Source organism: Echinops telfairi, unplaced genomic scaffold, assembly GCF_000313985.2.
Source record: "Echinops telfairi isolate 266 unplaced genomic scaffold, ASM31398v2 ScPeMD7_1;HRSCAF=3_0, whole genome shotgun sequence".
NCBI classification, from domain to species: Eukaryota; Metazoa; Chordata; class Mammalia; order Afrosoricida; family Tenrecidae; genus Echinops; species Echinops telfairi.
Window position 1 is genome coordinate 2,567,479 of NW_022103896.1, and position 14,760 is coordinate 2,582,238.

General features: G+C 53.6%; 1 protein-coding gene across 14 annotated transcripts in view; it reads left to right on the forward strand.

Moving 5' to 3' along the window:
- PTK2 (protein tyrosine kinase 2) overlaps nucleotides 1-14,760 on the forward strand; it is a 145,147-nt gene that overhangs the window by 77,247 nt on the left and 53,140 nt on the right. For 7 of the 14 annotated variants that reach the window (XM_030884992.2, XM_045296532.1, XM_045296550.1 and 4 more), the window contains 4 exons: nucleotides 3,683-3,713; nucleotides 5,450-5,502; nucleotides 12,299-12,382; nucleotides 13,409-13,426. In XM_030884992.2, coding sequence (XP_030740852.1) covers nucleotides 3,683-3,713; nucleotides 5,450-5,502; nucleotides 12,299-12,382; nucleotides 13,409-13,426 — 186 coding nt within the window. The remainder of the gene's footprint in view (nucleotides 1-3,682; nucleotides 3,714-5,449; nucleotides 5,503-12,298; nucleotides 12,383-13,408; nucleotides 13,427-14,760) is intronic. The other 7 variants (XM_030884995.2, XM_045296678.1, XM_030884967.2 and 4 more) reach the window with 2 other exon arrangements.

Sequence of the window (14,760 nt, forward strand, 5' to 3'; positions counted from 1 at the left end):
CCTTGGTGCTCTGCGTCCGTTTCTCAGGGCCCACCAGTGTTTTCTGGTGAACTCTGGCTAGTTCAATTCGTGTTTCTTTTTAAAGCCCCTTATAACTTGCATTAAAGTGTGATTACACTTTTCTCTCATATAATTACCAAAGCTCAAAATAGTGGAAGAGCAAAATAAATGTCAGCTCGTGTGAAGCAGAAGGCAGGATGAAACCAGGTGGTCTCGACCAGAAATCGGGGGCAGGTTTGCAGGACAGAGGGTTGTGACGGTAGGTTCAGGTGTGATCAAAGACACACGTCCCAGGAGAATCACAGCATTGAGGCAGAATTAGCCTCTGGAATCATCTCTGGCTCGTGGGCTCACGTCCCCAGGAGATGGCGGGGTCTGGGAGGATAAGTTAAAATGAAGGTGCTTTAAAAAAACTATATATGGATGTGTGTGTGTGTTAAAATGGAATTGGAAGCTAATGGAATTTTTTCATGAATCATTTGAAGGCCCTGCCCTGGTGTTTGTAGTCAGCACCCTGTCACTGGGTGTTATCAGCTGGCTGAGATCCCTCCTGGCTGACAGTGATACCAAGGTAGAGAATCCAGGCTCGGTAGAGTGTATCCAGGAGAAAGGTATAGAGACCACAGAAACCGTTGAGGAAGGGGTGTGGCCACTTACACCCACCAGCTGTTCGCTCTGGTAAAAGTGGCCACCTTGGGAACCCCGTGGAGTGGGTCTGTGCTGTCCTGTAGGGTCGCTAGGAGCTTTTTAAAATAAAAAACCGTTATAAAAGCCCCAAACCAAAAGGCCACTGAGTGAAAGCTATGATGGTATGATTGAAGGACATGACTAATGTGGCAAGTGGTTCTTTCCACTGTGATCATACCTATAAACACTAGTAAGCTTTTTCTGGAATACAGTGTGTATTTATCATAGGTAGTTGGGTGTGGAATACAGTAATAAAGCTGATTTCAGAAACCACTGACGGGGCCCTCCCTGGAAGCTTTTTCCTGGGCGCGTTCAGTTTATGCACTAACCCTCGAAAGCACCCAGATGAGCAGGGGAGGGATTCCTTCACGTGGAGCTGGTGCTTTGGAGACTGGAAAGTGTCGCTGAGGATGTAGAGATGGTCATTTCTGTGCACCTATGGAGGGCCTCTCCCAGCCTCACACGGTGCCCAGGCCCTGCTGTAGACAGTCTGCACACACCCTCCCGTATGCTGTCCCTAGACGACTTGTAATACCTCCCACGTGCCTGCGTGGCCAGTCAGTGCTTCTCCCGCGGGTCCTATTCATCTTTGGACAGCTGACTCTGGGATGCTGAATCGCATTCTCCTGTCTTAGGAAATACTGAGTTCATCTCCCAAAGCCCTTTCTCATGTCAGCCAGAAGAAAGAGTGTTCCGAAGTCCAGCGTTAAGGGAGCTCTAAAGTTTTCCTGCCTAGATACTCACTGCACCAGGGGAGCTGTGTCCGTGTCCAGTTGCTCCAGCTTCACTGTCGCGGGAGATGAGCTCGAGGAGAGCACGCAGCATAAAAAGAGTGGCATGTGGGGGGACCCCAACTGTCCACTGTCCCATGGAGGAAAGGGAGGGAGCCTTGTTGGTGCAGCGGCCACGAGTTACCAAGCTCCCAGTTTCTCTACAGGAGAAACGTGACTGTCCTCGCCTGTAGAGGTTGACAGCCTCTCAGAGTCTCTAGGGAGCCACTGTACCTTGTCCCGCAGTGAGTCTGATGGACTCTCCAGCAGGGTCCTTTGGGTTTTGAATGAATTATTAAGCTTGAAGATGTATTTACCTTATTCGAGTGTGGAAGGCATTTCCCTGCGTCTAGTGGAGCACGTGTCTTAACTCAGTCATGCATCTGCGTCCCGGATGGTGAGCTGTGCCGTGGTGGACAGCATGTCTCGGCCCTGCTGAGGGCGTAACATAGCCTGGCCGTGCTGTCGCTGTTGCCCAGATGCTCTCTGCTCATTTGCTGCTCGGGCACAGAGACCACCTATCGGGGGACCCTCCCAGGTGCCACAGGCCAGGTGTCTTCGACCGAGCCCCACCACAGAGTGGACGCACAGCCTTGGCTCTCGGCTCTGGCTTGTTACTGAGCCCAGGCCTCAGTGCAGGGAGCAGGTTTGCAGTGATGGAAGTCCCTCCGGTAAGAAGCGAGGCAGCTTCACATCAGAGGCCAGAGTGCTGCCGTGAGGCGGAAGCCTTCCCCACTTCAGTGAGGGGGTCCCGTGGGCGGGAGAGGTGCTCCAGGGCAGAGTTCCCAAACGGGTGGGCATGGAGGGGAAATGTGCTGTCACATAGGTTAAAGAGTTCAGATCTATCTGTTGGCCAAGGCTCCCTCAGCTCACTAAGGACAAGACAGCCCGATTCCAAAGGGGTGCTTCCCTGCGGTGACCAGTAGCCAGGTGGCCCAGCAGTGAGAGAGGCCATTTTTCACCTTTGGGCTAGGGGACAGTGCTGATGGCCCTCTCGTCCCCTCGGCGCGATGGGGATTGCACTCTCGTGCTTTGTTCACTGCAGGAGGGATGTCTTCAGAGGACAATTTAGCAGCAGTTCCCTACCCTCAGACCCCGTCTTCTGCCTTCTACAAATCAAGTCTAATTTATGTGTTGAGCCATTGGTCCCAGAATGTTCACTTTAACACTGTTTATAACCGTAACAACTAGACGGCCTGTCAGCCATCACAGATGGGAATGCTGGGCCACACATCTGTGCTCTGGCACTCCACACAGTCCAATTCTGACGCATAGCACCCCGACCAAGCCGCCTAGAACCACCACGTGGGTCCCCGAGTGTGTACACCTTCACAGAAGCAGACTCCTTCCCCTGCTCCCCTCAGAAAGGCTTGTGGTTTCAGGCTATCCCATGTGTCCCCCTCTATGCCACCAGGTTGGTAATACTAGGCACCTATTAAAAAGTAACTGGCACACCTTTCTTTCGGGGGAAATGGACATTTCAGTAACGTGCAAATAGATCACACTCACGGGCCAGTTGAAGGAGCGTGTTGCTCACGGACAGTGTTGGAGGGCAGAGGTGGGTCCAGTGTTCAGAGGGGAGCAAACACAGCTGACTTCTCTGTCAGTCTAAACTTGGTCTTTCTGGTGTAACCTGGCGGTTCATTGACTCATGCCTCGGACACCCAGGACTCCACCTGGCGCTGGGTGCCTTGGGCTCAGAGTCTTAACCCTCATGGGACCTGGCCACCAGGGCAATGCCCTGTCAGTGTAGCATAGGCTGGGCGAGCAGGCCCACAGTTACGTTCCCTGGAGGGGAAAGGGTGCTGGCCAGGGGTTGGTGGGAGCACACCCGAGGCACAAGGACACTGCATGGGAGAGTGAGGGGCTGCGGGATGCGGGGAAAGCTGCGGGGAGGTCCTGCCAAAGTGGGCGGGGGTTGCCTGTGTGAGGCACTGGCAACAAGTCAGTCTCACATGGAGAAGGGAGGTGTCCCGCCTCTGGCTCCCTCCTTGACTTCCCCCGAAGATGGGGTTGGGTTAGGGTGCAGTGCTTTACTTGTGTCCTCAGAGCCGTTGAGAGCCACTGAAAACATGAGCAGAATGACGTGGAGACTAGGGAGGGAAGAGTATTCTGGCAGCACTGTGGTTTGGGGACGGAGTCAGAGGGTCACTTAGAGGCTGTTAGCATATCCCAGAGACTGCTATGTAACAGAGACTCACCGCTCTCTCTCATTTCCCTTCCAGAAGGCGAGCGGGCTCTGCCATCGATACCAAAGTAAGTGCCGCATGTGCCCCTGGGAGTCTCGAGAAGGCAGAGTGTGCGTGGGGATAGATACACAGCTGTCCCTGCTGTCGGATAAGCAGCTGTCCCTGCAGGGTGACAGACCACCGTGTGCTCATTGAGAAGCACTAGGAGAGCTGGGAGGTCCCGGAAGAGAAATAACTAACCCAAGAGGCCATTGGGGTGAATAGGGTAAAACTTGGGCAGCGGGTGTCAGCCCACAATCCTGCCTGCCTCCTCAGAGTGCTCCAGACTTGGCCACTGCCCTACGTGGCCTTGGCCACTTCCAGTGCCTGCCTGGGTCAGTTCAGTGGACTGACTCCTGTGTCGGGGTCCCCAACCACTCCCAGGTGGGTTATCCTTGGGGATTCCCAGGACGCTCGTCACGCCTGTGGCCGTGGTCTCCTGCAACAGAGGGCTATTTGTGCTGTCCACGTAGGGAAAACGCAGCTGAGACTAAACAGAACAGGACAGGCTCAGTCCCGCCCCAGAGGGCCACACAGCATGCGCACGGGCCCCCAGGGTCCAGGACAGGGAAGCCTCTCTGGTGAGTCTCAGGGCAAGGCCGTGTGGTAGGCCAAACCAGGGTGGCCTCATTCAGTGGGGCTCACAGTGGTTGGGTGGCAACTGAGAGAAGCTCTCAGCTTGGGCAGCCTTTCTGCACTGCAGACATTGACTCAGGGCCACCATCAGAACTAAACCTTAGGGTGTCTTCAGTTCTGGACTGTCTCTGAAGAACGAGACAGGAACCCAGGTGGGGTGTGGGAAGAGGCTGTCGGTCAGATGTGGACATCAGCGGTGGAAAGCAGAGCGAGCAGACTTGGGAGAGCGGTGTGTCTACGCCAATGCAGTCAGGGGACAGTGCTGGCCTGTGACATGGCTTGCTGATGACAGGTCCACTGTGGAAGGGCTTCTCAGGAGTTCCTGGATGGTACAAGGGGTCCAGCAGTGACTGGCAGGCTTCCAAAAGGTCGTGGGACAGTTGTCTGCACCCCTGGGAATCCAGGAGGGCGGCTTCCCAGTAGATGAAGACAGGTCAGCTGTGTGGCTGTGGTGCAAGGAAAGAAAGATGTTTCAAGAACAGACTCTTTATAAAATTCAGTGGAAGGAGCCTCCCTGACTTGATGCCAGTATTTGAAGCCCCTGTTTGCCTGGGGGAGCGTCTGCAGTGTGTGCATGTGGGTCTGGAGAGAAGCCTTCTGTTTAACGGACACAGCAGCGTCAACATCGGAAGCCTGCAGGCTCCTCTCTCTGTTTCCTTCTTGGCTAAAATGTGAACCTAAATTCTGCATGCATTTCCTAAATTCACCCAAATCTCGATTGGCCTTTCGTTTTATCTGGGTAGATACGTAGATCATAGCTCTGGGGGTAGGTGTGTTTCTATTTTATAGTTTCCTGTCTCACAACTTTTGGGAAAGCATTTTCCTTTGGGAAAACCACTTGATGTTGCTATCGCTTTCCCTTGCATATCACGTGAGAGGCACTGGGCGTGAACGTGTGTGCTTCATGCGAGCACTCAGCCGAGTTCACTTGCCACGTGTGGGCCTCGTGCGATGTGCTTACCAGCACCCAGGCTTTTACTTGTCCACATTCACTCCTGGTCCTTGAAACGCTGCGGCAGTCGACTATTTCACCCTCGGCCTCCTTGGTCAGAGCAGTAGTCTGTCTCGGAATTTGCTGGGGGCTGGGCCAGGCTGGGCGGCACTCATGTGGTGACTCCTCTGTTACAGGCTCGCCAACAGCGAGAAGCAGGGCATGCGCACCCACGCTGTCTCCGTGTCAGGTAAGAGGGAGCCTGTCTGTGCTTTCCTTCAGCAGTGGCCTCCATCCTAGACCAGTTCCTGAGGGCCCATCTGCCATCGCTGAGTTCTTTTAAATTCCGTTCATCGACTTTACTTTTTGCATGAACATGACATACTTACATCAGGTGATCATTCACCAGATCGTAGAGGGTCCTGAGTCCGTTTTCTGCTTTAATGTCAACGCTCATCACATCGAAAATGAGTTATGTTGAAACTGCTGTTACAATTTATCTGTGTAATTCAGCGTATACTTTGACTTTTGTAAAGTTGACCAAATGTGACTTCTTTTTAACCTTTTTAAAATATAATGAACATAAAATTGTGTTTGAGTGTTGCTTTTTGAAAAATAAATTTAAGATGCCGGAAAAAAGCATTATCTTAACTCTTGGCTGCGGTAGTGACTGTTGCCTTTTTCCTGATATGGTTTCAAAGTTATGCATCTTTTTCCCCCACCAGTTAGAACATGTGGAAAGAAGGTGGGGTCGGAAACAGCATCTCCTGTCAACCCATTTCGCTATCTTAGAGTATATAGGAAAGATGTGTACAAGGGATAACCCATTGTGTTTGTCTGCACTAAGATTTCAAAGTGTGTATACACACACACACACATCTACAAGGATGCTCCATGGAGTTCATGGAAAAATGGAATGGAATTTTTCCATGAACATTATAAAGCTCCATCGTGTCTGTATACACGTGGATATAACCCGTCGTATTTTATGTATTTTACATGTGAGCATATATGTTACATTTTAAAAACAATAGCTTCTTCATAACTTCTGTCAGGTAATCTCGCAGCCTTGCTTAGAGAAAGCCTAGTCCCAATCTTTCCAATGAGCTTTGAGTCAGTTTTTCCTGAGATTTAGTTTTGTGCTTTTGCCTAATTGATGATGGGTTCTTTGGGGTCTTTAGAGCACTAAAGTAAAGTGCAATTGTTCGTGCGTCTATTTTATCGTGCATAAGCACCCTAGAAGCCCTTTCCTGTGGAATAGCCATGTGTGAACACTTGGAGGTCAGAAGTCTGGCGACCGGGGCTCCCAGTTCATGCGTGCACAGGTCTGTTGGAAACACAATGTGTTGAAACTTGATTCTGCCATCAGAGGGTGGCTGCAGACACGTTCTCCCAATAAGACATTTGTCTTAGCCTTACAAGTTAAGGTGCTTCCAAAACAGTCCAATCTAAACAGTCGCTCCTGGGGGATCTGCTACATTGGCTTAAAAGATTATAGTGACTTTTTTTGGTATTCCAAAGGGGTAGTTTTGATGCATTGTTTTTCCCAAAGAATTCAAGAGAGGTGAAGAAGTTGTAAAACAAACTGAAGACGGCGTGGGTGAGAAAATGCTAGAGTTGCCTTGTGGGTCATTCTTCTCATTGTGACAGTGCAGCTGCCTGACCTCCAAAGGTCGCACCAGTCGTCCTGTGAGAAAGCCGTCCACAGCCAGATCTCGCCCCTTACAACTCCCCTTTGCTCCCAAAACAACAACAGTAACAACACTGAAGAGAGAACATGATTGCAGGCCTTCAAAGACTGCCACTGGGGCACGGTGCACACTGAAGAGCACAGGCTCGTTTGGGGAAGGGCCAGAGCAGCGGTTCTCCCTCCTCAGGCAGCGACCCTTCATGCAGTTCTTCATGCAGAAAACCATGACATGATTTTCGTTGCTACTTCAGAACTGTAATTTTGCTACTGTTGTGAGTCTGGCGACCCCTGTGAAAGGTTTGTTCGACCCCCAAAGGGGTCACGACCTACAGGTGGAGAACTGCTGGACTAGGGAAATGGAGAACCACCCTCTTCAGAAGTGTAAAGACCTAGGGTCCCAATGCAGTCCGCTTCATTTGGGGCAATTTCTAATTTCTTTTAGATTCATACTGAGTACATTCCATGTTCTGATTACTAATGGATGCTTGCAGCTGTTTCTTTTCATTTTGAATCATCCTACATCGTTGTGGTTGACTCTGCTTTCAGGAGGCAGCTCTTCCTCAGTCGTATGTTGAGTGCCTTCCAACCCCACTGGTTCATCTTCCAGCACTAAATCTGATGATATCCCACTGCTGTTCACCAACTTTCCAGTGGTTAATCCCTCAGCAGTAGACAGTCCGTGCTTCTCCGTAGTCTGTTCTTAGTCTGGAAGCTCCACTGCAACCGTTTACTTTGGGTGACCCTGCTGGTATTTGAAATACTGGTGACATACCTCGCATCAGCCACAGGCAAGCCACCGCAGTACAACACACTGACAGATGAGCGGTGGTCTTTCTTCCTCGTTGTCTCTTTAACTGGAAGTTCAAGCTCTAATCCCTTTCTTTGCAGCCACATGACTTTTAGGTCATCAAGTCTCTCGATTCAGAATGTGCAGAAAATTTGATAATTAGAAGTTAGCCTCTTGAGCTCAGCCCTCAAAATCCTTCAGTGTCTGACCACCTCCTATTCTGCCTCCTCCCCCTCTGCCAGTGTTTTTTGGTCAAAAAAAGTTGCTGGTTAGGCCCCTCTGCCTTCTTACCCTGTCTTTGGTTCAGGCCAGCCCCTCGGCCCACATTCTTTCTCGGCTATGTGTTCTTCCGCCGCCGGTCGTTGACTCTGCTGTGCTTTCACACGTGACTGTCACGAGGGCCAGTTACAGATGCAGCAAAGCAGTTGGCCAGCTTCCAGTGGCTGCCCTGTGATGGTCCCTCTGACTCCCTGTGGTGGAGCTGGGCCATCAAGTGTGGCTGTTCCCATGTGCCACAGACGTTCAGCTGTCGCTTCTTCCCAACCTAGCTGCCACAGTCTGTGCAGCACACTTCACTCCTGTGCTGCGCTTTCACGCTCCTGGGAGAGCCTTTGTCCCGCTGGATCTGTTACTGAATGCTGAGGTCATTTCTATACCCGAACCTAGAGATTACGGATCCAAATAGAAGGACACCCTTCACAACGTGTGTCTTTTCTCTGTTTATTATGATGTTCAGCGGTCTAGGTGTGAGGATCTGTTTACCTTGATCTGCAGTCCACACTGAAGGCTTTGGGACCTGAGCTTCATCCACACCTCATGTTCCCTGTACTGTTAGCCAGCCAAGGCTGCGTCATCGGTCTATCACAGGTGGCAACGAGCCTTCTTCCAGTCCCGATGCTGCATTCTGCTTCGTGTGGCCTACCTTCTTCAGAGTCTTTGTTCAGCATACAGATTGAATGAGGATGGTGAAGGAGTACTAGCGTGACACCCACCATTGTTGATTGTAAATGAGGCAGTAACCCCAGGTCATTTCCAGTGACTGCCTCCTGGTCCATGCACAGGCTCCACATGAGCTTAGTGACTGAGCCCTGGAATGTCCATTCCTGTCAGTGCTATCCAGTTGAATGCCTCTGCGTAGTCATTAATATGAAGTAAGCATCTTTCTGCTTTCAGCTCAGATCTGTCTGATGCCAGCATGATGTGCCTCCTTTCTCTTCTCTTCTGAATCCAGCATTAGTTTCTAGCATTTTTCTGTCAGTGTACTGCTACAACAATGGTTTTTTAATGACCTTCAGCAAAGTTTCACTTACATGTGATATTAATGATACTTGTTCACGAATCCCTACATTTCGCTGGGCCATCTTTCTCTAGAATGGACCTCTTCCAATTGGTTGCCTGGTAGCTTTCTTTCAAATTTCTTGATGCAGATGAGCGAGTGCTTCCAGTGCTTCGTCAACTTGTTGAAACATCTCGTTACGATGTCCTGCCAGTTTCACTGATGCCGTCAGTGCGGTTTGGACTGCTGCCTTCGGTATCATTGGTTCTGGGTACATGCTACCTCTTGAAATGGTTAGCGCGGACCAGTTCTTTTTGGTCCCGTTTACCCCATGTACTTCTTTGGGGTGTGGTCAGTTAAATGGCCCTCTGAGCCACGGAAGTCCCTTCTGCAGTGTATTACCAAGTCTAGTTTCTGTGCCTGTGGTGAGAGTCGCATTTTGGAGGAACTTTTCTTTTCCAGGATTAAAGGGCTGCATCCTGAGTCTCCACTGGAGTAGAGGGTGTGAAGCAGGTCCTCATCGCCCCTTGGGGAAATCGTCTGGTAGAAGACAAACCACATTTCTATCAAAGGCAGGCCTCAGAGTAGAAGAGCTGTCTCGGAGGCAGGAACTCACCGAGAACTTCCAGGATCATCCGCAGGGGCGTCTGCCTCTGTTCCCTCATCTGAAGTGCAGAGTCCAAGACCAGAGGCTGTGCCACTTGGACCATGGGACAGAGCAGCAGAGTCAGGCCAAGACCAGGAGCCGAGGCAAGAGAACCATGAGAGAGACCAGGAGACTGAAGCAGAGCATCGGCTGGCTTCCCCGCCCCCCAGGCAGAGGACAAGGGTCCACGTGGTCCGGAGGCAGGGCACTGAAGGGAGACTTGGCTGTTGAAGGAGAAGTGTCGCTGTGGACCATGACCGCATTCTCTTTGTCTACGGATCCTAACCTGATAACCCCCTAGGATCGTGACTATTGTGTGCGAGTTGTGTATGATCATGCCCCACACAGGAGTAGAGTGCTGTGAGAGGAGCGGTTGTGTTGGAATCAGCATAGGTCAGGATGGACGGACAGATGGAGCGTGGAGGTGCATCTGACCTCTGCCTCGTGGCAGCAGGAAAGCCAGATGGGGCCTCTGCCACGGGCGCTCCTCATTCCACCACCGGCCGTACTTCCTGCCTCGTCCCATAGTGTGCCCCTGCATCTCTGCCTGCAGCCCCGTCAGCCCAGGGGATGCTGAGCCTGCGCTCCTCCCTGGGGTACATCTCCTCAAAGTGCTGTGCTGTCTTCTTGAGCCGCTCCAAGTCATCGTTTCTTTCCTTTGTTTTAGCTGCTCGGTGTTCCAGAGCAGGTGTCAGTCGACTGACATCCGTTCTCCTCGTTTCTTTCCGGCCTCTTTCTTGAACGTTGCTTTCTTCGTGTGTGGTGTTCTTCATGTCACTCACATTCGGTGTGTCAGACTGGTTCTTGAAAACCAGGTGAGAGAGGCTCATGGTTGTGGTCTGGCTCTCATGGACTTGCTCTAATTCCCTTCCACGTCAGCTTGAACTTCCACGTGTGCCCTTGGTGGTCTGTCCCACAGCCAGCCCGGGCTGCACTTTCGTTACTAACGAGTGTCTCCGTGGCCTCTTCCCAGTCATGCCGCACTCAAGCCCGTGCCCCCCACGGCAGGCATTGGGTTGTTGGTGTGTTCTCCCCTGGGCACTCCACTCTCAGATGGCATCTGTTGGGTTTTGTCATGGGTTTGGTGGGAGGAGAGACTTCCTGTGACCCTGACCACTGTGCTTGTCTGACTTGGGGGTGGACAAGGACTTGAGTGAGTGAGTGGTCAGGATCTGTGGTACCCACAGACATCTCCTTCCCTCAGCATGTGGGGCGCTTTCTGGTGAGGCTTGAGGCTGATCTCATCGTGTCTGGCAGAAGAGAGGGTGGGGGGAAGAGGAAGACCGTCCACACCAGGCGGATCGACCCTGAACACAAGTGTTAACATCTTTCTGGTGGTGTCATGAGCTGAGACAACCACAGGGGTCCAGCGGTGGGGGACCAGGCAGTGTTTGCTTCTGTTGTGCGTGGGGTCGCTAAGGGCCGGGACCCTGAGTCCTTATCCCCTTGCCTCTGCTTGCTGAGAGCTAACTCTGTGGCCAGTGCAGGCCCTCGGCGGCGCTGGACCAGCCTCCTGCTCCTCGGCCTCCTCCGAGAGGGCCTGCATCACTGAGGGTGTGAGAAGCTGAGCTGAAATCACTGCTGGGAGCCCGAGCCGGCATTTCCTCAGAGCTCTCCCAGCCCTCACACACCTGCCTGCCCCTCCCTTCTTCCTGAAGTCTGTTCAGAGCCCAGTGCGTTTCCATCTCTCCCCACAACCTCCCTGCTGTCAGGAACGCGGTGCTTTCAGAAGCGGGAGAGCCGTCTTTGCCATCACAGAGGACGCCAGCTGCACGGTCAGCCAGCAGGGCTCGGCCATGCTCACAGCCCATCTTCCTGTTTTGGCGGGCCTGATGAGGGGGACTCTGCCTTTCTGCCTTGGATGTGCAGGCAACGTGCAGACGTCCCTGGCATGCTGCTTGCCCAGTCGTCCCTGGTCCCATCTGAAGCACTGGCCTCTCCGGTGATGCCTGACACCTGTGTCCACACGTGTTGCAGGGCCAGAACTGCTGTGTGACTGCACGTTTCACATAGCACGCCCACTGTTGTCCTCGGCTGTCCTCGGTACTGTCGCTCTTTGTCCCCTGAACTCTGTGCCCCTCCAGGGCCGGGAGGTGCCGGCCGGCGCTCAGGGCTCAGAGAGCGTGAGCGACTGGGTGGAGGCACAGATGCTTCACAGCCTGGGGGTCAGCCGTGTGCCCCTCCAGCTGTCTGTGCTCGTGGCATTTCGTGCAGGTGTGTCCTCGCGGTCTTTTTCTGTGGTTTGGTTTGCCCCACAGCGCTCTCCCAGGATTGAGTGTTAGCTGGGGGCCTCTGTGTCTCCTTTCACGCTGGTCTGCCCGGTGGGGCTGCCCCTTCGTGTGGCCGGTTACACCCGGGGCTCCCAGAGCTTGTGGGAAAGTTACACCGGCTTTCACCCCCCTTTTCCCACAAGCTCTGAGAGGCTCCCCCACAGGGCTCATTGTGGCTGAGGTGGGAGATGCGGTGGATCCTACGAATGTCCGTTTTAGAGCCAAGTGCACAGTGATGAGGCTAGAGGGCGGTGTGCCGGCAAGTGGCTGCGAGCATTGGGGCTGAGATTCATGTGTCGTGATGTGCCCTGCGATTCGACACGTGTTTTCCTTGCAGTAATTTCTGTTTCTCTCTCCCCATCTTGCCTCTGTGTAAGGAACCAGCCACAGCCAGCACAGAGTTAGGAAAGCGAGGCGGTTTCTGCCCCTGGTCTTCTGTTCCCACGAGCCTCCTCCTCCGGGTACTGCGCGCTCCTGTGCATGAAGCACCGGGATACTCACCTCCCCGAGCTCCGGGCGGCTCCTCGGCGGGCTCGTCTCTGACAGTCTCTGGGCTGACTGACTCCCTTCCTCCAGCTCCTTCCTCGAGCGGGGCTCTAAGGCAATCCTACTAGTTGGGAGCGGGGTCCTGTCTGATGGTCTCTGTGGGAGACGACTGCTCCACTGCTATTGGGTTTCACGCGCATGGCGGGTCGGTCAGAAAGCAGCTTCTGGATCGCCTGTGGTGTGGTCGCACTTGACCTCGGTGCTTTGCATCAGCTACCTCTAACAGCACGCACTTGAGGCACGTGGTCCGCAGTGTGGACACTGAGCTGTGGGCATGCTGCAGAAGACAGCTAGGCAGGCACCTGTGGCTGCTCCCTAGGGAAGCCGAGATGGGTGGTCATCCTGGGAATGGAGCAGCTGGCACGAGCCCTGGCCTGCAAGTACCATGTAGAGCAGGTCCCAGCCCCAGAGAGCTGCCTTCCCTGGTCATCGGCTAGTGTTTCCCTGCACAGAGGGAGCACCTCTGGTCCTCATTGTTCTCCTGACAGAGGCCGGGCCCCTCCCCTCCCTGGGAGAGAAGCAGATGACTTGTTCCCTGTCAGAAACCAGGATGCACCCTGTGCTACTGTGACTGCAGCAAGCGATACGGCGTGGCACAGTGACGGCATTACTGCTACTGCAGCGTCACCCCCACCCGGCACTGTGTAACGTGACGGCAGCTTGGCTCTTGCTGCAGTGTCCACGCTGTGCGAGGCTTGTGAGGCGCTGACAGACAGCCTAGACCTTGCTAAATGCCCTGCCCGGGAGTCAGCCAGCCAGCCAGTCACTGCAGCCTTTGATTTGGGGGTGTGGCCTGGGGGTGGTTTTCTTTGTTTTCTTGCACTTTGATCTGCCTGTCGTTTTAATAGTGTCTCCTCTCTCTTCCCTCTTTCCTGTTTTTCCCTCCCTCCCTCCCTCCCTCCCCGGCCCCGACTTTCTTTGCATGCCACCTGGATCTGCAGATGAAATTAGTGGGGACGGTAATACTTTATTTTCACATTTGTGTTGCTAATGTGGTATGACTTTTTAATTACTCAGTGATATGTCGCTCGGTGTTTAATGACAGGCACATGTGGGTTTGATCCCACAGAGTGAGCCCAAACGGTGTCAAAGAAAGCTCTGCACCGTCCTGAGAACATTGACAGAGGGACTGGGGGGTCTCCCTCACCCAGCTCTAGGAAATTGGCCATGTGTGGGGTGCACAGTGGATTCTCTAGGCTTCACTCCTGGAAGGTGAGAGAGTTCTGGAAAGATTGTCAGCTGAGAGTCACTCCAGAAGAGTGTCATTCCAGGAAGCAGGGATGACTGAGACCACCACAGCATGCTCCTCGAGTACAGTGACATCACGGTCCCTCCTGTGGGGCGAGCGGGCAGGGCGGAGGGCCTGCTAAGCCTGGCACACGCTGACTCAAGTGACGGCAGGGTCTGCTGAAGGCACGAAAAGTGGGCATGCGACATGCGTGCGCCACTTTGTGTCTGTCCCTGGTGCTCCCTGGCCTGCCTGCACCAGCTGTTGCTTCAGAGGACTAGAGCTGGGACACTGAAGTGAAGGGGAAGCCACCTCTCTCGTGACACATTTGGGGACACTTTTCCGGATGATTCCACCTCGGTTTTCATGGGGGGGAGGATGAGCACAGAGAAAGCGCTAAGGGCACGTGTTGAAGTCCTCTCTGGGACTGCCCCTGGGTGGTAGCCATTGGCTGGGAGCTCACTTGCTAGGAGCGGGTCCTCGGTGGCCCCGGGGCTGCTGAGGGGCCTGATCAGTGCAGCTGGAGGATGAGCAGCCCCACCCCCACCCCCCGCCTCCCCACTTCACACAGGACTCCGCCATGTCTCCTCCTTGACGTGGACACTGGGTGGCAGAGGAGCACCTCTGCGGGGGAAAGTGGCCGCACCACATTCCCCTCCCGTCACAGCAGGCATTAGCTGGGCGAGTGCTGTCTTCCACGTCTGTGAGCCATGTTCTCGGATGGCCATGCCTGTGCATCCACTCGTGCCTGTGGCTGCTCTCACGCGGTACCAGGCCACACCTGCGCTCCTGCTGCAGAGCAGAGTGGGCCCCTTGGCTCCTGGTCGGACTCTGGAAGCCACTGTGGTAGTCTCAGTGACCTCTTACAGCCACCTTCATCAGCAAGGAGTCTGGGGCTAGCCCACACGCCTGGTGGTAGCCACAAAAGTGGTCAAGGGGACAGATTGTCAAGAGGGAGTGACCACCGCTACATGGTCCCAGCCCTAACTGGAGGACATCTTCTGGCTTTTCAGCACCCGAGAAGGTTGAGGCTTGAGGACTCTGGGGCTCAGTGCAGGTCACTCC